Source organism: Amphiprion ocellaris, chromosome 7 (assembly GCF_022539595.1).
Source record: "Amphiprion ocellaris isolate individual 3 ecotype Okinawa chromosome 7, ASM2253959v1, whole genome shotgun sequence".
Lineage (NCBI taxonomy): Eukaryota > Metazoa > Chordata > Actinopteri > Pomacentridae > Amphiprion > Amphiprion ocellaris.
The window spans coordinates 1004251-1028086 of record NC_072772.1 but is presented as its reverse complement, the minus strand read 5'-3'; the positions used below and the strand labels follow the sequence as shown (position 1 = coordinate 1028086).

Below are 23836 nucleotides of genomic sequence, written 5' to 3'. Positions count from 1 at the left end.
ACTTGTTTTGAGATGGAGAGCATAAATTGCACAAACTCAGGCACACAAGGAGGTCAGTTTCTATCCTACATAATCACTGCTTTGTACTGTCAAATTCTCAGTGTTACGTTACACATGTTCAATACAAAGTGGGCACTGATGCAGCGTGCCTGAATAGCGCAGCGTTATCAGTGATCCTCAGCGCATCTTCACTCTGTATGCTACACTTTGTGTGACTGCACCCGGTAGCTGCAACACAACAAGAAAGCCGCTCAGTTGTGCTCAGTAAAAACTCTCAGCAGTCGTGTCGTACACTGATTCACAGCTCAGGTCCATCCATCTTTAACAGGACTCAGACTCTGTGACCTGAAATAACCTACAATCTCCAGAACAGTAACAAAAAGCAAATATTTGTAATTAAGGGTGCACCAATCAAATCCCTTGTATTAAAATTAGCGATAACACAATTGTATTAATTGATAAATTTACTGTATCTATTAGTTTAATTAACATGATTATTATAGCTAAAGGCAATGCAGTGTTCATAGGACATCTGGCTGAAGTTAATGCGCAGCAGTTTTGGTTACAGTTAGAAAAATTGCTGCAAGGTTATTCCATCTTAAATCATCAGGGACCTTCTGCTCGACCTTCTCTGATTTGTGCAAAACTTATTTTTTTTCCTCATAAACTAAAGATAGTTAAAATGGTATCTGTGAAATTTTAGCTTGATGTATCAAGCACTGTCTGAGATAAAAAATGTTAGAAAATAACTGCCCATTGAGTTCAGAACAGTCTTTACAAATTGTAAGACCATATTTGGATGGCAATATCTCAGGAACTATTAAGGATAAAAGCCTTCAATCAGGGCATTGATCTAGAATCTGCAATATTAGACAAGTACATCAAATAATCTCTGATGATGGGTGAGTTGATATATGAAAAAAAGCATTCAAAGCCATCATGAAAAGTTTCATCTTTGAGGACAAAAAATTGAAAAAAATGTGGATGTCTGCTAGTGATATTTCCAAAATTATATGTAGTAGCATGTCAAAAGAATAGAAAACAAAACATACAGAGTGTTTTTAATTATTAAGGGTTATTAAGTGAATAACATTCTTAATGTCATTACAGTACAATGTTCAGCAGGGAAAAATTAGTTTCTGGCGTTCATATGGATGTTACCGTTAAATACACCATGAACCTAAACACATATCTTCAACTGGAAACAGCCCTCACTGACAGCATCTGCTTCCCCCAGCAGGACTATGCACCCTGACACAACACTAAAACTGCTCAGGATAGCTTGAGGAACACGACATAGAGCTCAGTGTGTCAACCCAGCATCCAAACCCCTCAAATCCCAATCTGATCCACGGAGGAACTGCCCACAAGCCATAGTACCCAAGAGATCTGCTGCCAACATCCTCTTAGCAGCACAAGAGGGAGATTCACAATATTAGGCAGGTTGTTTAAATGTTGTGGCTGCTCAGTGTGTGTTCATGTCTTGTGGATTATTGCATATGCACTGACACATACAGTAGATGCAGAGTGTATGTTCTGTACGTACATGGATGTGTTGTTGTCTAAGCCACTGTTTCACTTGTATATTAAAAGCCTTTGACCTTGACTCAGAGATGTTCACTTTGTCATCAGCTCTGTCGCTAATACATTTTTGATCACTTCCCAAATCAGATTGCAACCTGACAATCAGCCAGATATGGCCTCATCTACACTAAATACAGCCATTATAAATATTCATTATAAAATGAATCACAAATTTCAGTGTTTCAGCTTTCAGTTAAATTCATTTAATCACAGTGGGCCATCACTGGAGCTCATAACCTTGGCTTATTTATCACATATGGCAGGTACTGAATTAATATCAAAACTGGTGCAATCATGCCACAAGGTCAATTCATGAACTGTTCATGGAATCCAAACACTGCATGCTGCCTGAATAGAGAGCAGATTCTCCATGTGAGCAGGGAGTTTTTCCAAACATGGTTCTCGTTACTTGAGCTCCGAGTTGATTAATGAAGTCGTGAGCATACGCTCTTACTAAAGCGCCTCACAGGAAAATTCACCTTGATTTAAAATATTGATCAGTTGAAGTGACTTATGGTGAAGAAAACAATTGGAGGAGAAAAGAAAAGAGGGAGCATTTCAGCCCTGATTGCTTCTGCACAAGTGAGCACAGCGACTGGGAGAATGGGGACTCAAATTAAGAGAACTGTGAGCCAGAAAAATTTAAACCTTTTAAATTATGGTTCTCATTGTGGCTGACATTCTTTCATGTGAATCGTGACACCTTGGGTAAGAAGCCAGCAGTTCTTGCTTCTGCAAAGGAGCAGTTCTTTCCTGTTTTCCCAGACCATATGCTACTAATGATGTTTAAATGTGGCCTGGAGAATCATAGCTTCAGCTCATTATGCCAAACACCTGGGGTGGAATAACACCCTTTAAACAGGGCTAACGTAGCTAGAGTAATTGTCCTCATCACATTCACTATGATCAGAGAAGAACATACTTTTGCAAATGAGTCATCTTTTCAGGATTTGTTGGGTGAGTTGAGCACAGGCAATATTTCTACAAAAAACAGGGTTTAAACTGTTACAATAGCTGCAGTCTCAATGGGTGAATAGTAAAAATACTTCCACTGCTAACATATTCTAACTGAGGAGTTACATCATTTCGGCTCTTCATAAAATGATTGCATATATTTAATTGAACAAATAAATTCTGGTTATATGCAGCAAACAGTTACAAGGCAGAGTTAATATAGTAACTGTATAGGTTTAGGAGACAGAAAACATGTTAGGGAGACTGAGCAAAATAAAGCAGATTTCTTCAATAAAATAAATGCAGCATGTTTCAGAAATGGTATACAGAAGACTTCAAGTTGTTGGAAGACATATTTTAGAGCTGATGTGCTGAGCAGTGTGCAAAGCATCTAATTTGTTAAGGTTGGAAAAATATAAAATCATTTTTAAAAAATGATTTATGGCATTATAACTGCATAGTAGACATTTTTGAGCTCTCTCTGCTTCTAACCATGGTTGTGCTGCTTCTATAGAGGTGTGGGATTTTATATTGCAATGAAAAATGAGTCCACAGTAAGAACAAATGTGACAGGATCATTAAACAGCCAGAAATCGCTTGAGGTTGTGAGGGTGAAAGTTAATCTAAATCTATGCAATAAATAATATTGCATTGTAGTAATATTTAAACTTGTTTGGCAATTTGTAACATTAATCATATTTCTCTATTGAAAAGCACTTTGGGTCAACTTTGTGTTTTTTTATGTGCTTTATTAATAATAGACTAAAACTGGATCAGTCTGAGTTATATTTTGTGTTTGGGGCTAATTCACAGACCAATGTGGCGACTGTGGTAATCATTATAACCGCTAAACATCAGCTCGTTTCGCTGAAGGCTGAGCATGGCTGTTGATTTCTGGTGGCATCTGTGAGTACTGATGGCTTGAAAGTTCATTCTTGACTTTGGACACACTTTACAAAATCTGCTGCCATGCAAACAATCACCAAGGAACAATTCAAATCAAAGAAACCTACATTTATGTGAGCCAGGAACCTTCTAGTAGTTCCTTCTAGCACCATTGCAGTACGTGTTGCAGCCCCACAGTGAATGGATGACTGGATTGATTTCCAGAAATCAGGACAGGCGTGTCGCCGTTCATTGATTAGGCAGGAGAAGCTCTCTGATCATTGTGGAGGCTGAATAAGACCCACAGCTGTGGCTGCTGCTGGACCTGGCAGTCTCTCTAAGGTCTGTAATACATCAGCACTGAGTCAAACTGACTGATTTATAGGCCGCATACTGTAGCTGAATGGTGAAAGAGGGAAAGTTGGAGTGAGGTTTTCTAAGTTGGACTCACATCCCAGTACAAATCCTAAGTTAGTGGAAACTGCACTCAGTTCTGATGCCCTGCAGTGAAGCAGCTGACCTTGAAGAGAGGAGGGGGGAAAAAAGCTTATCGCAGGTGGTTCAGCCTCCATCTCCAGAGATAAGGGACAAGTGGAATAAATAATAAGATGCTCCTGTAGCCCAGATAAATTCTTCAACTGTGAAATATCTTTATTTATGCAATAAGGAAAGATGGACTGAGTCCATTAAACACAATAACATGTTCATCACAAGAGATCTGTACAAAACAATAAACTCTGCAGCAGTGAAACCAGGTATTTTTTCCCTAACTGGTCAAAAAGACCAAAAATAAAACTCTAGAGTTTTCAAAAGAAGTTGTTGCATTGTGTTAGTTAACTTACTAGTCAAATGAAATTGTTAATAAATGGCAAATTAGGTCAGTACCCAACAGTTAGTCATAATTTGACAATATTAATTTGGACTAGTCCGGCGGTAATCATATTTCAGAGACTGTTTGTGTGATATTTAACAGTAATTTAACATTATTTTGGACATTGGGATTATTCACTTTTATTATTTACCCACAAAATGAAAACTGGTACCATTTGTCAGCCATTAAATGAGAGAAAGTCTGACGTTAAAGAGGTAATTGCACATATTTCTAACAATTTTCCATTTCGTTGAGTATTTTACTGTCAAAATTCCGCTATTCATGATAAATTTGAGTACTAATTTAGATTTTACTCATTGAGTACTAGTTTACCATGAATTATTAGTCATCACTTATTCGCAATACTTCATGTTCATGGTTAGATTTCCACAAATATAGCCATTTATAGCAATTATTTAACAATATCAAATAATCAACATGCACAAAACCACCACCATTGAACCATTAGATCATTATTTGCCATTTACTAACACCGTTTTGCTAAAATGCTGCCCACCCTTGAATATTTCCCTCTTATGATGTGTTACAAAAATATACAGTACGTGTTCTAGAGACAAATGGAGTCACTTTGACTACTGTGTGTACATTGGCTGGAATGGTCATTTTTGTTGGTTGGACAACAATGTTTCAGTATTAAGTATCTAAACGCAAAACAAAATCGAGTTAAGTATTTCAGTATTTTCCACAATATTATACAATTACCAAGGAATGCTAATTTGTGCACTGCAACTACATGGGCGGCACTACAGGGAATCATACACAGTAGCAATCAAATAGCTAATTACTGGAGGTGAGAGAAAATGAGCCGAAGACGGCTCCCACTCGGCTCGTACGTTCCACTTCGCTATGCAGATTTTTACTTAAAACAAGACACTGTAAGAACTCAGAAGCCCCCTTTTCCTTTCATAGCAGGTATAAAAACCTCGGCCAAGTAATCCTCCGATGCTCTGCTTCAGTCTAATACAGTAAAAATATATGTTCCGTTCTGAAAAACCGGCAGTAGTGTGCTGCAGTGAGAACATGCAGATATGCTAACACTGGCCTTTACAGTATTTGTCATCACTGTCTTCACGTTCTCCGCTAATATGACTATATAGCAAATACCTCACACGCACACTCTCGTACACACATATACAGTATCTAAAACATGTTAAAGCAAAAATACCAACTAGATTAAATACACTTTAGTCATGAAGTAACAGTGAAACTCAATACTTTGGCCAAACGAATGATTTCTTATATCTACACAACATCAAATACAGTTTAAGGCAAAAACTCAACCATCCAACGAGTCAAATAACAAATGCTCCAAAACATACATTGAAAATATTCCTATTTACAGTATTTGTTCTTAGAAAAATATGTTCAACTTGCACAGATTTTTAAACATGACCACAGTAAGACTCAATTCAACCTCAAGTGCACAAGATGGTGTCAGATTTCATCACAAATCTATTGGTTCCAGTGCAGCTGTAGTTAATGGATGCGAAGTGGCATCCTGGCGGAGTTTGAACTGTCTATTGTACAATATCCTGGAAGCTACTGCAACTACCAAGCAACTAAACTAATGCTGTCTAAAATGCTAATAACACTGTAATTATGTGGGGAAACAAGTTCTGATCACTCTCAACATCTGTGTGTTAATCTGTAAACATTTTTGGTCAAATAAACACTTTTCTATTTCTATTTCAGCAGTTACAGTAACCAGCGAGCAGCGGCAACATTGCACAACGGGCGAGGAGAAACAAAAACTACAAATACCATTAAAATGCAAGTCTTTGTTTCTGGAGCTAAATCCATCACGGTGTAGTGCAAATGTGACCTCAGGGGCTGAGCCATGCACACCGCAGCACTTCGGCGGCTGTCGAAAGGCATGTTCTGCCTGACTGGTTTAAGGGGAAGGGATGTGTGCAGTAAGCCAACCAGGAAACATCCAGCAGTGGGAGGGGTATATAGGCAGAGGCAGGCGTTTGGCAAAGGTTTAGCTGTTCGGGGGCTCCAGACTCCAACCTAAATGTCACAGTGCTTCTGTGTCCAGAGGCCCACACAGGTGTGATGTGCGGTGAATATTTACATTGGTTGGCGAGTCAGTGCAGGAGTCCTTCAGCATGACCACCTGTCAGCGCAGCAGTCGGAACGGCACCAAATGGTCGTGCAACATCTGTTAAACTGCTGCTCTAGGCTGAGGGAAGGTCTCAGAAGCTCTAATGTAGCCATCATCGTCACTTTTTTCACCGCCTCGAGCATGTGTGCATGCATAAATATGTATGTATGTTTCCCCATCTTAAGTACATTCCTCTGGTTATACAATTAGACACTATTTGACATAGACATTCGCAAAAAATTGCTGCCATCCTCGACAGAATTTCCAAAGACCGAGTGACGTTGTCCACTGAGCGGGTTCGGGGAAAAGAACCGAACAGGTGTCAAAGTGTAGAGGGCCAAGCAGGAGGTAAAGCAGAGCTGTGAGGAACACCGGAGGATCCAATGTACATTTACAGTAGGCAGAAGTGACACTGTCGAATGAGAAGAAAATTAGTCAAGACTCTCACGTTTGAGGCAAAGTTTGCACACAGAATGGTGCTTGTGGGTGCTGTTTCAGCATATTTGTTTCTACAGGCTCTCAGAATGACTCAGCTGCAATCTCCATAATTGCACTGACAATATTTCCAAATCTACCAATGAGTGGATTACAAGCTTTGGAGGACATTGCAGATGTGCCTGCATGATCATTATCATGGGGAAAATTTACATTCAGTCCTGCTAGGGAACTGCTGCTAATAATAGCATCTCTTACTCAGGTTGGCACTTGAATATTCAGTCTCAGGGAAACAGCCCAAGTTGCTCTTTACTTTCCCTCTTAGCTTCTGTCATTATTTCCTTCGATTCTTTAAAGCTCTTAGAATTATTTATTTATAAAAATAGCAATGCATCTCTGACTTAAAAACAAACACTGTAATGCATCAGATGCACAACAGGATATAATTTAATGAAGGTGGACATTTATTGACTTTGCTGGAGCTCGACAGTAGTGAGCAAAATCAATTTGTGTTTGTGTCAGGGCTTTGCAGAGCCCCGGGCTTTTAAAGGCTTAACAGACAATGCAGTGAAGTAAAAGGTGAAAAGCTACATCATGAGGTGAGGATTTATTATGGTTATGTTAATGTTTACTGTCATGACGTTGCAGGTGCAGCAGCATGAGGAGCATTCTAGCAGCCTTACTAATTTGAGGAATGCATTTTGGATAAGAACAGAGGTCAAAAATAAGACACAAGTTGGAATCATCCTTCAAATTTTCTGTATTCACACAGTAAGGTGTCACCTTGGCCCTGGACACTCTTCTGTCCTCCTGTAATCCTTCCATCTTTTTTTTGGTGTCAGGGAGTGGTGTCTCCACGATGCATGGAAGCCCGTCCCCATGCACCTTGTCCACCACCTCCATGGTCCTTATCCGACTCCGGTTGGCTCTGGGCTCGCTCAGGCTTGGGGTTGGGTGTGCACGGCGGGTCGGGCTGTTGGACCGACATGGTCCTGCGGAGGTGGGTGCGCTTACACAGGAAATCGGGCTTTGCTGAGAGACCGAATGATCCTTTCCTTAAGACCATACGAACTGAGGGGGATTTCTTCGGTCTGGCTCTGTGGCCAAACTGAAGGGTGGAGAGGTGCGCTGCATAACCCTCGCTCAGGAACTACGCATAGCACACCAAAAAGAAAATCAGACAGAGAGAAAGATTAAAGCAAATGAGAAAAAACAGGAGAAAAGCCTAAACCCTTCAAGTGAAACAGACAGACAGAAAAAACATGAGATAAAGGACACAAATAAAAATTGAGCTACCTGGCACTGACTTTGGTACTTCTTTGAAGGTCTGCCGACAATATAAATCTGCGAGGGGCTGAGGCCTAGCATGTTGTAAACAGAGATGTCCTTCATGGAGCCATAAGCAGAGTTGATCTTAATGTGACACTGGTGAGAGACAAAATAATCAGTCACACATGTGGGTAGCATTACAATGCTGCACGACCCGAAGCTGCAACACTGTGACAAGAGTGAGAAAGAGCTGACTGCAGGGCAGGGAACAAAATGTTTCACGTGCTGTAAAACAAAGATTAACTGCCCAGTTAATGTCACTGTGGTTCATCTCAGAGGTGTACCTCCTGTATGAGGTTCCTGAGGAAGATGGTCTTTTGTCGCAGGGGATCATGAACGAGGCCTTCAGAAAAGAAGATCATCCCGTGGGGAAAATTGTGCTGCGAGAGCCAGGATACAACACGCTGTTTCTGCATATCGGGGCGGCCTGTGATGTAGATGATCAGATATCCCAGGTCCTGCCAGTGCCTGCATGCGAATATGCAACATCAAACACACATCAGAAGGATTCAGTTTGATCGGTAGTGGCATTATCACGGAGAGGACCTGCTGAGAGGCTGAATAAATGCAGCGCAAGCATATGCATTCGCTACTGAATTTGTACATTCATCTGAACCCCTTTTAAGTTCTCAAAAGGTGACTTTTGTTGACAGAAATATATGCACACACACTTTTAGAACTTTTCGACAGGTACCTGACAACATCAACAGCTCCAGGGCGGACCTTCGGGTCACTGCCCATGATTGACACGCTGGCAGCAAAAGAGCCGTCAATGCTGAAGACCACACACTCCATGCCCCACGGCAACACAGTCAGGTAGGCCTCTGCGCTGGTTTGATCCCCCCTTGGGATTGAAAACACAGAGATTACACGAGAACTGAGAAACTTCAGCTGCTGTACATGGTTGTTACGCCCTTCAAGGCCTCCCTTTCATACTGCAATCTCTAGCAAGATGCTCGCACACCAATCCAGAGCATGGACATACAACGAAAATCGATAAATCTCTCTTTTGCCACATATTCTACATACTACTACTTATTTGATAATACAGCACTCTGGAAAGGGAATGGATGCTTACTTGACCACCATTTTAATCGGATACACTCCCAGACCAAGCTTCTTGCTCTTGGGTATGGTGTAAGTGACTCTGCCACTGCTATTGGTCACCTCGGTGTCAAAGTGCACCCAGCGGCCAGACTGAGGTTGTGTCATCAGCAGAATGTCCACCTGAGAAGGGACGGGGAGGGTCAGCAGGTACAGATTACCATGAGTCTCAGACACAGAAACAGGCAGTACATCAGCAGGAATAAATCAGGCAGCTGCTTTTCACCTTTTCTCCAGTCAGCGTGACCATGTCCAAGGGGCCGTACATGAAGCGACCGACCAGAGTCTGGGGGCCGTCCTCGGTGGCAATGACATCATTCACTCTGTGGTTGGATGTGACGTTCTAGGACAAGAAGGAGCACTACATCCATCATTCAAGACACTAAAAACACAGTTTAAAGCCTAAATCGTAACAATAATTTGTCTGTGGTGCTCTCTGGAATAAACCTTAGTAATCACTGATGAAGATCATGAGATGTGGTTCAAAGCAAAAAAAAGGAGAAAGCTACTTAGTGAACTCTGAGGTGAGATTATTTTGTCACACATCAACAACAATCCTAATTAACTGATGATTAATCTTCCTCCCTTGTACTCAAACATTAGCAAGCGTGAAGCAGACTGACTTCACAATCAGAACCAGAGATATGACGCAAATTTCAAGCTGTTATGATAAATACTTTGATATTAACAAAGAAGTAAATGACTGCAGTACAGCCTGAGAGACTGTGTTGGAAGAGGAGGATTGTCTGCAGGATCAGAATGCAACATGTTAGTAAAACATGAGTCTGACTCAGCTATAATATTGTATGGGGTGCCTCAAGGATCTATTCTTGGACACCTGTGCTATATAATATCCACCAAATATCTCTGACACAAGATTGTTGAAATGTTTTGCAGATATTTCAAATCTCATTATTTCACATCATGTTGTAACAGTGCTTTAGTAAATTAAATTACTGTAATATTACATAAGCAAGTACATATTGGTTAGATTAACTACCTCCCATTCAACAACAAGAACAAATATAAATGAAAAAGATTGCCTCAACCCTCTCAAGCCTTTAAAACAGCATAAATTCCCCTTAGTATACGGTGTTTTGTGCACAGGTTGTTCCAGGTACTTTGGAGAAATTGCCACAGTCCCTCTGTGGATTTAAGCTGTCTGGATCACTTGTGTCTTGTCATGTCATCCCAGATGGACGCCATCAGAGTTCTGTGGGGGTGACATCATTTAACAGGACTCTCGCTCTGCTTGTCGCTAAGGGATATTTCTTTACATTTCTGGCTGTTTACGGTTCTTGGTATGTGCTGTAGGATGAATTTGTGACCAAATCGGATGCCTACATGATGGTTGATACAAAATGGATAAGAATGTAAACATTTAAAGGGCCTAAAACGTAGACAGTGTTGTACAGGATTATACTGCATGTAGGCTAAGTATGAAATGATGTCTGTGTCTGCCTGAGCTATTGATAAGCTCCACAAAAATCATTGCTGGTGTTTGTCCTTGCATGACATGTCTTTATAAGCCTTCGAGCCATACAAGGACACAATGAGAGGGAAATGGCTCATGTTTTCCATGCTTTAATGTGTTGCATTTCCACATTTTGATGTCTGGCCAAATTCCTCTAAAGTATGCACTGTGGGACCTTCCAGAAAAACACGTTAACTCCCTATTAAGCGTCCTTGTCTTGTTCTGGCCTCCATATTGCACTATTCAGCGAGCGCCTCCAAATGAGCCAGCAGAGAAACACTAATCCCTAAATCTCTTCTCGCTGAGATGGTTGCATTTTAATAGAACATTATGAGCACACTGATGTATAATTCACAGACTCTGTTGTGGGCTAACATGATAGAAATTCTCATTTTCCAACCAACTTCTCTTCTTTACCCTGATGTTCTCCCGAATGTGGTTTTTGCCCTGTAGATAGTGTTTCATTTCTCATCCACATTTCTGGATTTATAATTAAGAGGCAATGATAAAATATGAACTATTTCAAATATACAATCAACAAGAATGACTTATGTAAACATAAAAATATCCCAGATGTACAATTTTATGAGTAAACAAGGCAAAAGCAATGAATGTAATTTGTTAACTCCCTCTTTGGTTATTGCTGCAGTTTCATCAGAAGTAAGAGGCTTAAATGGCATTTCGTTTACTAGTAAACGCTCTCCTGTTTATTGACAACACTCACTGAAAGATAATGGAGCATCTGCACACAACAAACACAGCTAGGCGCTAATGCAGTTAACAATGTTGTTGCTGTGCTTTACTGTTTCGCCACACTAGCTAATGATAATTGATTTAAAGGATGTGACATCTAACGGGGAAGTTCAACATTTCCAGCTGCTATCCTGCATAAGCTTTGTCAATCATTCATTGTGTGCCGGCACGTGGCCTCGCTAACTGCTCCTGTGATGGCAAGCATGCAAGCAAACATGTATGTGGACACCTGTGTGTGCACATACACTAATAAAAAAAGTGCATAAAACAGGACAGTCTGTTGCTTTGTGACTTCAGGAGGCATAGCAAAGTTTAGCATCTGGTCATCTGTCCCTGACACAATCCACTAAGAGCTCCCTGTGTGGTCATATGTGAAAATGACACAAACAAGCAACATGTGGCTCAGTATCACACAGCATCCTCTGGCGCACAAAAGCTGATGTGTGAAAGTGCAGCATACAGCACAAGCAACAGCAGCCGCACCAGTGGTCCCTCTCCAGCTGCAACAAAGACCTCTTACCAAGCCAAGGAACATCAGAAATAGATGCCAAGTCTCTCTGAATAGTAGCACTTTGCAGCAGATGAACTGGCAGTGTCCAGATAGAATCAGCATGGACCTGCTCCATACTGAATTCAGGATAGAGGGACTGCTTTAAGCTCTAACATAAAAAACACATCCCTTAGCAGAGGTGAGGCACGAACAAGATGGAAATAAAAGAAAAACCTTCAAACTCAAATATAGATATGTTTCCTTGTCACTCTGCTTTTACAGTTCTATTTATAGCCTCGTGAAAAGCAAGCAGTCAGTAACTTGGTGTCTTTAGAAAACAGACAGCATTGTGACCTTGATTGTTCTACTCGGCGGAGCTCAGAAGCATCAAGTAATTGTGTGTCTGCCTGCTTCTGTGCTTCAAGGTGAAAGTGTGGGAGTATTTTAAGAAATGCAGGCCACAAACAACAAAAGCTGCACAAATTCAGCATTTAATGATAAATGTATTTTTTAGTTTGAGCGACATGCTTTGGTGGCAGCTTGGAATGTTTTCCAGCTGCATTCATACATTGAGGCAGATAAATTTATGAGTATTAACCTTGACGGCGGAGAAACCGCACAATGTTTACCTCAAGGTATATGAGAAACTTTCACATTCTTGTCATTGTCATTTCATCCGCAACAAGCACAATGAGTGTTTTGATCCAAGGATGTTAAATAAACGCCTGAGCCGACCCTCAATCTAAGAATCTTTAAAGGTGGAAAAACAGCGGGTGAGGATGTGTAGGTGGGTATATTTCTGAGAATTAGAGGCACCTTGGAGACAATATTCCAGGTGATGTAATATCTTGTGTCTGAGCCAGTTCCTTTGTTGTAATATTCATGAATTCGTCTGCATAAAGTTTCAATATGTGTCTCTAAAAATGAACAGTGTCCATGAATTCACATTTCTGTTGAGCTTGATTTTTGTGTATTTTGAGTGTATTTATACAAAATAAACACCAAATAATTTATTACCCTTAGTTTGACATGTGTCCTCCTTCTGAGCCATTTCTCGCGTGGGCTGGATGGAGAGAACGGAGCCGAGTCCAAGTGATCGGCTTCCTGGGTCTTCACACAGTCGCATCGCATGAGCTGTCAGTAAAAGACATACTTGAGTAAGAGCTGGCATTTTCACACATTTCCCTTTGAGAGCGCATCAAACTGTCTGGCAAAAGGAATAGGTTTGTCTGTCAGCACTGATGTAGCACGAAGTACAGACAATAACAGCATGGAAGAAGCCTTAAAAAGTAAATCTGCAGACATGTTTGAGGATCATAAACCGCTATTCCAATGGAAATCAGTCACGACAAGAGCCACACTGACACAGATAAAAGGCTAAGGGGCGATTTGGAGTACTTGTGGAAAATTACAGCTCACTACTTGAAAGAGGTCCTGAATGTCATTTTTGATTCAGTCGCTGATTCGCTTGGACCTTGGGATGCTCCTAGTTTCAAAATATCTTCTTAAACACACTGAGCTTGGGCTGAGAAAAGTACAGAACCAGCTTAACAAATAATTTCCTGTGCAGCTCCTACAGTTCATGAAAATCCTTTAATATGACGCTGCATATAAGTATATTTGGATATTTATATCCCTTTGTTCCCCTTACGTTTTCTTATAAAGAAGACATGACACAGCAGATACTTACAGGTTAAAGAAGTCTATTTGCTTTTTTCTTTCTGCTTCTTAAGGATCAACTCAGCATTTCCATAGGATTTTAATAGGACGAGTAGTTTTATGCTCAATTTATATATTTTTTTTGTCCTGCTCTTTTCACACAATTCTGAGAATATGACAACTGTACAGGCAGCTCATATGCTGCATTTCGAGGGCTTATGGTTTCCAGCTTTAGTGCTAGAAATATACTGCATGCACTTGTGGCACTACAAGAGGCTTCTGATCAAAATTTGGGTCTGTACAGCTGAAGAAAGTTGATGATAGAAATATGGAAATGACCAGAGACTTAACCCAAGCTAAAAACACATTTGCAAACCTTTGAAATTCTAACCACCCGTGAAAAAATAGTTGGCTCCACGCATTTCATTTCTGACTTTTGCAGATTAAATTCATGCCCTTTTGCATTTATTCATAAACCAGCCCAAACTACAGAATGAGAAACAGTTTTTGTTCAGGTTTTAATCGTATCCAACATGGATGCTAAAATAATTTCCACTTGTCTGAGGCTCAGATGTGATGTGAGATGAATCCTAAAGAGCTTCGCAGAAGATAAAGAGTGCCAACTGCTGACAGTGACCTTGCACTGTTTTGCAGACTATTGCACAATCTCAACAGTTCTGACCATCACTCATCAAGTCTAATTCAAGGTAAAAGTCGGCCTTTATATCACATACAGTGTTCTCAGCTGTAAATACAGGTCATGACTTGGCTTTGGGTTGAGGCTCAACATATTATAAGAGATCCAAAAATGACCTCATACAATATTTAGGGTTAAACGCAGCAGTAAATCTCTGGCTACTCTATTTATTTCTCATTCTGGCTGGTTCTCTCCACAGTCACAAACTATAAAGCAGAGTTGGCTGCCACGCTTCTGCTACTAACATATTCTGGGTGTCACATGTGGTACAGAAGAAAGGGGCGAACGAATAAGAAGCGTCTTTCTTTTCTAAGCTGTGTTGTTTGATATGCAAGAAGACATCATTAAAGGGCAGCAGCTGTTCCACAAGTAATGCAGTTTTGTTCAGAGAAATGGCAAGAAAGAATATACAACATCACAGAGTCTCATTTCACTGCTTTAAAGACTGCAATCTGAAAAGTCAGCAAGGGTGCAGCATTTAAGCATGAATTAAAGAGCAGAATCTGATTTTTATTGGCTTGGACTTATGGAATTATGAATGAACTAAGTACTATTACAAACTAACATTGTGGAGATTCCAGCATCCCAGCTGATACTGACGCACTTTTAATTCCACAACAACATGCTTTCATTAGCTGAATTTCTTCACCTTTTCCTCAAATTTTCTTTAAAGAGCCCATAATATGCACATTTACATGCCTATAATAATAATTTTGGTGTCTACTAGAAAGTGCTTGCATACTTGCATGTTCAAAAAACCTATTATTTTTCTCATACTGTACATTAATGCAGCAGCTCTCTCATGCTCAGCATTTCTCCAGTTTGATCTTATTGGTCATCTGCCCTGTCAGGACCTGTGCAGATATGAATTCATTCAACTAGTTTCCAAAAAATGCCACCGCAAGATTCTAAAAACTTCCCAGTTTATATGAAGGCACAGAAAAAGAGAACGCCTCTGTTTCTTTCTACCTCCTACAAATGTCTTGTTGGTGGTTTTGTTATTTTATACAGTATTATACAAGCTCAGAAAGAGGTCAGTGGATGATGCACTGGCTTCCTGCTATTCTCTGGATGTAACACAATTTTACAATGATGTGGATTTGGAGCAGAACACAGTTGTTACATCAGGAAAAACAGGGTACATATGCAAGCTTAAAATCTAAACAAGAGACTGGAGGCATACTGGAGTTTGCAAACGGTTTTGTTGTGAATTTACATTCTGATCTAGCCTTCAGATAACACTTAGTTGAGGGAAGAATCCTAATCAAGCCCAGAGAACAATCCGTAGTATGTTAATTTAATCAAGGGTTTGTATTTATGCCGTAATTGTGCAGAGGACACTTCTCCCAGTTTGTGAAGCATGCTGGGGAAAAGGCAATAAAGCTGTCAGCAAGACTCTCCTACCTGCCGGAGAACAAAAGCTGCTACATCAGTGGACTCCCAGTAGGAGGCGTGAAAAAGGTGCGGCAGAGCCACTGTTGGGAATGCGGTCAGCACATCGGGGCAGTACAGAGCATAATCCAGCCTCTTGGAGCCCCACCAGCTGCTGGAAACTGAAGCATAAACACACATACGCTCACAGGAACATGTGGACATCCATGGTTAACACAAAAGCTGTGAAACTTCATCAACTCAAAAGTGGTCTCCAGGAGATTAATCAAAGATGACAGTGTGGCCTTTCGATCTCTATTTCCCTCCTACTTACTGTTAGAGATAGTGTTTCCCAGCTGGCCCATGGAGCAAATCGACATTTCGCTTTCCACACTGGTCACGCTGGCTCTACGGCCTCCCTCGTCTCCGCCTTCGGTCTTTGTCTCAGAGGAATGCTGTGAAGCTGAACCTCCATGAAACTGCTCACCCTCCAAAAACACATTTGGATGGCCTTGTATGCTCTCGCCTAGGGAAGGAGGAGGGGAAAAGGCAAGGACAAACAAAGAGAGGGAAGAAGTAGGGAAATGCTTTGATTACACAACAATTGACTGGCCCGAATCTTTAAATCAATGCTGTTATTAGCCTAATAAGGTAACTTCTCACTGTGTATTGACTTGCTTTGTGTTGTATAAAGGAAAACCGCAGACGAGTGCTAAGCAGGAGAACAATGATAGTCGAGAGGCTGCTTCTACTCTTTACGGAACTGCCAATTTATTGGTTTTGTATTTTCCATTCTCTTTGCAAGTCCGAAAAGGCGCCTCGCTCCTGGGCTCCTGCTGACAAGTAGAATAATTTATCAGGTTGGGTTCTTCTTTCCCACCGGCAAATCTTTCCACAGCTTTTCTCCTATTTGTTCTGTGATAATACTGCATAATGAGAAAATGCGAATTTTCCCTGGAGATCTGATTTCACTAGACATCATGGATCCAGTTGTTATTCTCTGTGTCACTGAGCCTGGAAGGAGCATATTTCATCAATAATTCAATCATTGGAGAGGCAAGTGTCTACCAGCTCAGTTCAATGGCAAATCTTTCTTAAAACCTACAACACATCCCAGGGACAAAAGGAGACTGTCGCTGGATGTGATACAAAATTCTGCCAAACGGTATCACCAAACATAGCAGAACAGCAAGAAGCCAAACAACGCAGCTACTGTAGAAGGCCTGTTTTTTCTGTGAGATGTCCCCCACACTGCTTCCCCTCTTCTATCTGTATTATGAAACTCAGAGTGTTTTTCAATGAGACTCTGGGGACTAGTCATTATCCTGTTAGCCTTGCCCGGTATTTTGCTGTGGATCTATTATGTAACTGGAAATGGCTTGACTCATGTCTGAATGAGTCCGCCATTGTACCTCACAGTGTGCGTTAAGATAAAAAAGTTGACCCTATGGGCCAATTAATGTTCAGCGAAACAGTCAAATGGGATGCAATCTTTATATTTGCATGTATGTCACAAACAAGAGGAGACTCGACAAGCAGATGACCCCACTTCTGGAGAATGTCATTTAATCATTTGAATAATACGTATCAGTCCAGTGAGATGTGATGGAGTGGATGTTAGGTAAATGAAACAGGGAGCTGAGATAAAATGAAAACAAATGCGCCTGCTTGCCTCCAAATGTTAATGAGAAGACATCAGGTTTTACTGGAGAGGATTCGGCTGCATCTCTAGCAATAACAGATTCTCCATAGCTTCCCCTGTCTGTGTTTACATCTCCTCTACTCATACCAAACACTAACATTAGCATTACAGACATTGCCACCACTCATGGATGCTCTGTGCACCTGCCTGAATTCTATATCTGTAAAAATGTCCATCAGTTTGTATGAACATGTCACATTTATCACCCAGAATAGTCATTTTGGTTCATAAAGCAGCCAGTTACTTGCAGCTTCACCCTCTCTCTGCTGACTGCAAGGCTGGTTATAAATAAACCCTCAGATACAGACACATGTTGCACGTTTGTTTTGTGAAGGATGAGCCACTGCAGCAGAATACAGATTAACCACAGCTTCTCTCAGACGATGAGGTGAGGGAGAAGCAATCCATATGAGGTGGACTGTCGGAATATGAAGGTGACGATGGAATCTCACATATACTCTGTACGCCGTCAGACTGGTGCCAGACTTTAAATAACAGTTCTGCTTGTGAATATGTTATCTTTGTATAAAAGGATGAACCTAAATTAGATTAAAACTATGGTACCATATACCAAGGAAAAGCAGTAAATGTCAGTCTGTCTGCTGGTGTATGTACTTGTATTACTCATTCTGTGGGGACAAAAATCTGATTAGCTGCTCTCTAATAGTCTACCGAGCCTTACACTACCAGTCAACAGTTTGGACACACCTTCTCATTCAATATTTATTTGTGTTATTTTCTACATTGTAGATTAATACCAAAGATTAACACTTTTTTGTTTACAATATAATTCCACATGTATTCTTTTATAGTTTTGACATCTTCAGTATTAATCTACAATGTAGGAAATAATTAAATAAAACCCATTGGATGACAAGGAGTGTCCACATTTTTGACTGGTAGTGTAGTTGATGAGGGAGTCTTAATCAACAAGGCTGCTTCCTGCAATTACTGTGTAGAAATTAGATATGGGGGATGGAAATTCAACATATGGGATCATTTCAGAAGGCAAAGGCTAAGGAAATGACATGCAAACTCAGGGTTTCTGTCAAAAAAAGTTGTGTTCTTGCCAGTACCAGTCTGGTGGCAGCACTAAGGAAGGGTCCTGTGGTTTCTGTGATAACTGACTGCTGACAAAGTGCTCATCGACAGCACTTTGTCCACCTGAGGCCATGATATGATTAGACTTATCTGCCAAATGTTCTTTGGTCTTGTTGCTGGTTTTTCAGATACTTTGGAAATCATTAGCTTACCATGTTTTCTAGTGTCACTGCAGCTTCCTTCATGCATGCACTTGTTTTATTTAGCTACATTTTAATGGCTAAATATTTGCTAAGGTTTTGTGCGACCCAATGAGATTACATGATGTCTTTTTCAAAGGAGCCTTGGCCAAGATGGCAGCAGCACCAAGTTACAGTTACATACAGAAAACATTAAAAACACAGACATGTGGCACAGTGTTAACAATGTTAGCCTACTTATAACACTCTCCCACAGCCCTGGAAGTCAAATCATTTTCTGATTTCCCCTCAAAATATATATTTAGATTAGATAATAAATATCATAAATGTGCAACAATTACTCAACTAGGAAAATCTGCTGACTGAACAAAAAGCTACACTCCATAATGTGAATCATTAGATTTTAGGGTAAAAAACTTGGTTTACGATGAGGGTAAAGTTTAGTTTAGGTTAAGGTTAGGATTAGGGTTGGAGTACACTAAGTCTAAAAAGTGATTACTGGCTAAAATAATGTAATCTCTGAAACAATGGAATTACAATTGTGTGTGAGTCAGAGTAAAAGTAGTGACAGAAATTTAGGGTTTTTTTCTTACATTGTTCAAGCAAACCCCATTGGTTGGCTGTTATGGTCTCTGAGTTGCTGTAGTATTTGTTTTTAATTTTGTCTTCATGTGTCTCTAGTTGTCTTACATCTTCCTTTTGTCTGTTTCCCTCCTCTTTTGATTGTTCTTACTAGTTCTGCCTCTGTCTTGCTTCCCGGATTATTTCTCTGTGTATAAATAGTCTTGTGTTTCTTCTTATATGCCAGTTCATCTGTTTTCTTTCCTTGTGCTCTCCCACTTGTTCCGATTTGTACATTTGTTTTTTTGAACCTTTTTGTGTTACTTTACTTCGGCTTAGTTTGTTCCCTCACCTTTGTTACCTTTTTGGATCCTGGCCAGCTGACTGTGCTGTTGATTTTTCTTGGCTTTAGTTTCTTTTGTAACAGCCTTCTTTGATGAAGGCTTGCCTTTTTAAGTACTTCCCTCTGATGTCTGCATTTGGGTCCCTTTCCAAACACCCCCTTAAGAATGGCATTGAATTACACAAGATATATGGAATGTTGTGTTGTATTGACGCACATGTGAAAAAAGTTGCATTACTTGTGATGTATAATACAACAACATGGTGAAACATTTGCCCCGCTCCAATCTCTTGTCTCTCAAAATTCTGAATTGATATTGATTTGATGTTTTTTTTTTTGTTTTTTTTACTATATTCTGCCTTTCAGTTTAACATTAATCATCCCTAAAATTAAACAGAAAAATGAAGAAGAAAAACGTTATTTGCAGTTCTTCGAAATCTGCTTTCACCCCTAATTCTGATGAATTGAAGTGACTGGCAGAAAATGTGGTCACATTGTAGAGGCTCCATTTTTACAGCTACCTTGGAACGTGACAGATGAGTTTATATGAAGAGCTACTTCTGGAGTATTTATCCAGCGCTGAGGTACAGTCAGAGCCTTGAGTTTTTTACAGGCTTGGGTCATCTTGTTCTGGGGTTTTTTATGAAATGAGTAGATTTTAAGAAATAACTGGATGGGGAACGGATGATGAACGATCTGGATCCTCATCTTTCTGGTGCCAACATACCAAGAAGGAGAAACTTTTCTGTTTCTTGGTATGTTAGGTTAATTATTGCTTGATGCATCGTAAAAATCACTCAACAACCACCAAGACTTTTTCTCATAGTTCAAAATGTGGGTATAAATCCATCTGAGTTTCTCTACGAAGACAAGCAACCAACCAACGACTTCTATTCATTTGAAACCTTCTTTCCCTGCACCAGGTGACAAACCAAATGGATGTTTACAACCAGAAGACAATTCAGTTCCATCTTGCAGACAACCGAAGGTGCCTCTTAGTACCAAAAGGAAACAACAGGCTTTTAAAGTGCCAGATCTGAGCCTCCACAAACCACCTCTCAAGGGCACAGCAGCTGCCTGTTGAGCTCAGTTCCAAACTCTCTCCTTTTCCAACAATAAACATCTTAAATATCCCAATGAACTGCATAGTTCATTCCACAATGAAGGCAATCTGGACTTAATAATCCTGTCTATCAACAATCTACAAGACAAGTATCAAACAAATATCATCACTTTCATACTCACAATAGACAAAAAAAAACCCTTTTCATTGTTTTTCTTTCAGCTGCTCTCAGATACAGACTTTTTGTCTCAAGCATATATGATCCAAAAAGTGTTTTTGGTGAATTTATACGCTTGTATTCATACTTGTATTAAAAGTTATTAATTAATGACACAATTTATCATTTAAATCACTTGTGCATCAGGTTATCAGATCTTTATTCAATTTATTTGTTGAGTAGCCAGATTTAGATCTTTAAGTTATTATCTCAAAGTCAGTCTTAAAGGTATTTGACCTCTGACCTCTCAGGGACAGAGTATCTACAAGGACGGGAGTTGAACTTTTTTATAACACCTCTGGAAATGAGTGCAGCCATGACTGATGAGATTCCAATCTGAATTTTGCTCCAAAACTTTCCTATAAATGACAGCCACTGGAATGCAATCAGCGGCACTTTGTGTGTGTTACGTGGGCATAGGGCTTTTTTCTTTTGCAGTTTGGATTTCTCTTCTACTTTTTCTCTCTCTAGTTTTTCTTTGTGTTAATCCTCCTTCTGTCTCTGTGTTTCTGAACCAAACTCAACCAGCTGTCTTCTTCCACACCACAGCTGCAGCAATCTCCTCTGTCCTCTCCTGTTCTAAATTCTAAATCCATCACTACTGTTACTCGGTTTGTTTAGCTGTTGCTTACCTTTGTTGGCCAACTACTGTCTTGCATTCATTTACTTTTTCACATATTCTGTTTGTAGGTGTAGTTTAACATGTTGTTGTGTAGTTGTGTTGGAAACTTGAAGGTCAATTATACAGATATGACTTCTTTTTTCCAGATAATATAATGTAGATGAGTGCAATTTCATCCTAGTTATGTCACAATAGAAGCAAGTCTCTCTGTTGACTGTTATGATGGCAATTTGTATGAATGTCATACCTAGCTGAAGGTGAGGCCCTTATATATACTGTATACTGTCTGCAGTAATTTCAGCAATTATATCTGTTATTAGAATGCATGGTCACGCACACATACACCAACACACTCTACAATCCGTTATCATTAATGAGCCCCTGCCCCAAAGCTCTCAGAGGAGCCTTATTCCCTTCCAGTCAGCACAGCTCTGCCTTTCTTTCACAGCACAATGAGCAGACAGAGTCGGGCAGAGAGGGACTCTGACACATTATCTGAAACACACAATACTTCTGCAGATGTGTACTGGGAAAGAAGAGGAGCATCGCAAATCTGTGCGGGTGAGAGGAGGAAAGATGGGACTAAAGACCAACAGGAACTGGGGCAAAAAGGGCAAGCGCATGCATAGTAATGTGTCCGAGAAGAAAAGTTAGAAAACTATGAAGATAGAGCAATTAAAGTGCACACACGAGTTCCATTAAATGGCAAGTACGGACACAGAATGATTATTTTTTAAGCATGAGGCAGGGGAGAGTGAAACAGCTGATGACGGTGGTTACAGGAAGGATGAGCGGAGCATTCATAAAGTGAACAATGACCATTGCACTGTGGCCTTGAAATGTCTTTGTGACGAAAACAGACTTTGTAACTCAGCGCCATCCCCTCCAGTCCTTGACACGCTCTCCAAACTAGCATCTTCACTGCAAATAATCTTACAGTGAGCGAAAAAAATACACCACCATCTTTACATGTAAACAAAATCAGCCATGTGATCAATACTGATGGAAGTTATTATAATTCCTATATAATTACTATAATATTTGCTGTCTTAGGTGGTCATATTTCCCACTGGACCATAGCTTGAAAATCAATAGGAAGAGGCCTCATTCTCTCTATATTAGCAGCATTCATCATCATAACAGCTCCACTGTTGACGGGTGTTGATGTCAAAGTCGTACCCACAGGAGCCTGATCTGACTGGCTCCTCCATGCCTTCATACCAACTAATTACCATATTACAGAGCAGGAAATGTGCGCCACTGTTTCTTCTGTGCGTCTATGTCTGCACCTGTCTGTGGTTTTTAATTTAACACATAATTTGACAGCATCCAAGGCCTGATCAATAGAACATTGATGCAGAACCATTACTAAAACCTGCTCTAGCTGCAAGCCAGTGCTGTGTGTTTCTGCTTCTCCACTCCATCGCCTTTATCGGCGCCACTGGCTCAAAGAGGCGTCAAGCTTTGTGATTGACTGAACATGATTAAGTTCATTTAAAAAACAGCTCGGGCAACCAGATTACACTGGTAAAACAGACGTGTTCGATATTGTTTGCACAACAGTCCCATAGGAAGGAAACACAACACAGGTTCTGTGTTTGAACAACTAATAAGCTGGGAGAAGCTGATGTATTAAAGATTGATACAATAACACAAAGACTGAATTCCATTGTATATCATTATTATGCTTTCAGTGCCATTCATGTTTTAGTTGGTTTGACTGTCAACAAGATTACAAAGAAATCACCGGACTGAATTACATGGAATTTGGTGGGAAGGTGGAGCAAGGGCAAAGGAAGGACCCATTAAATTTTGATGCGGGTCCAGATCACTTTCTTTAAAATTGCCAGATAAAGCCTTGGCTGTGGCGGAGGTTTGAGTTCTCTGAGTGCCCTTGTAGCTGAGTACTGTGACCGTGAGGGGTAAATTCAATGCTTCTTACAGTGAATCTGTCATGTTTTGGGGTTGTGGTTTGTTTTTATTCTGTTTCTCCCTGTTTGTCTATGCGTATGCTCCCTATCCATTTTCAGTTATTTCATGTTTCATTCTAAAGTTGTCTCTGGTGCTTCTGCTTCCTACCTTTGTGTGTGTTCCTGACCTTTTGACTGCTGCCTTTGCCCTGATCTGAGGGCTGCACTATGTTCAACATATCCAGTCTTTTATTGTGCTAACTGCCTTGAGCAAACCTTAAACCTAACTATCATAATAGTGGTTATCAACTTCCTTTGTTAACCAGGTTTTCTTCACCAGGCTCTGAGCACACTCCCTTAAAAGAGAGCATTTGATCCGTCATTTGACTTTTCTTCTGCACAAAATGAACTGATTGCATGCACTTTTTAGATAATTGGTATTGTCT

General features: G+C 40.3%; 1 protein-coding gene across 3 annotated transcripts in view; it reads right to left on the bottom strand.

Moving 5' to 3' along the window:
• Positions 1-4049: 4049 nt before the first annotated feature.
• The window catches only part of pitpnm3 (PITPNM family member 3), a 109840-nt gene continuing 90053 nt past the window's right edge, over positions 4050-23836 (bottom strand). For 2 of the 3 annotated variants that reach the window (XM_055012250.1, XM_055012251.1), the window contains exons 11-20: positions 16066-16257; positions 15765-15913; positions 13022-13138; positions 9514-9630; positions 9262-9410; positions 8878-9027; positions 8468-8651; positions 8151-8279; positions 7638-8004; positions 4050-6831 (exon numbers count right to left, since the gene is read on the bottom strand). In XM_055012250.1, coding sequence (XP_054868225.1) covers positions 7693-8004; positions 8151-8279; positions 8468-8651; positions 8878-9027; positions 9262-9410; positions 9514-9630; positions 13022-13138; positions 15765-15913; positions 16066-16257 — 1499 coding nt within the window. In that variant the 3' untranslated portion in view covers positions 4050-6831; positions 7638-7692. Of the gene's footprint in view, positions 8005-8150; positions 8280-8467; positions 8652-8877; positions 9028-9261; positions 9411-9513; positions 9631-13021; positions 13139-15764; positions 15914-16065; positions 16258-23836 lie in introns of all 3 variants that reach the window. The other variant, XM_023272056.3, reaches the window with a different exon arrangement.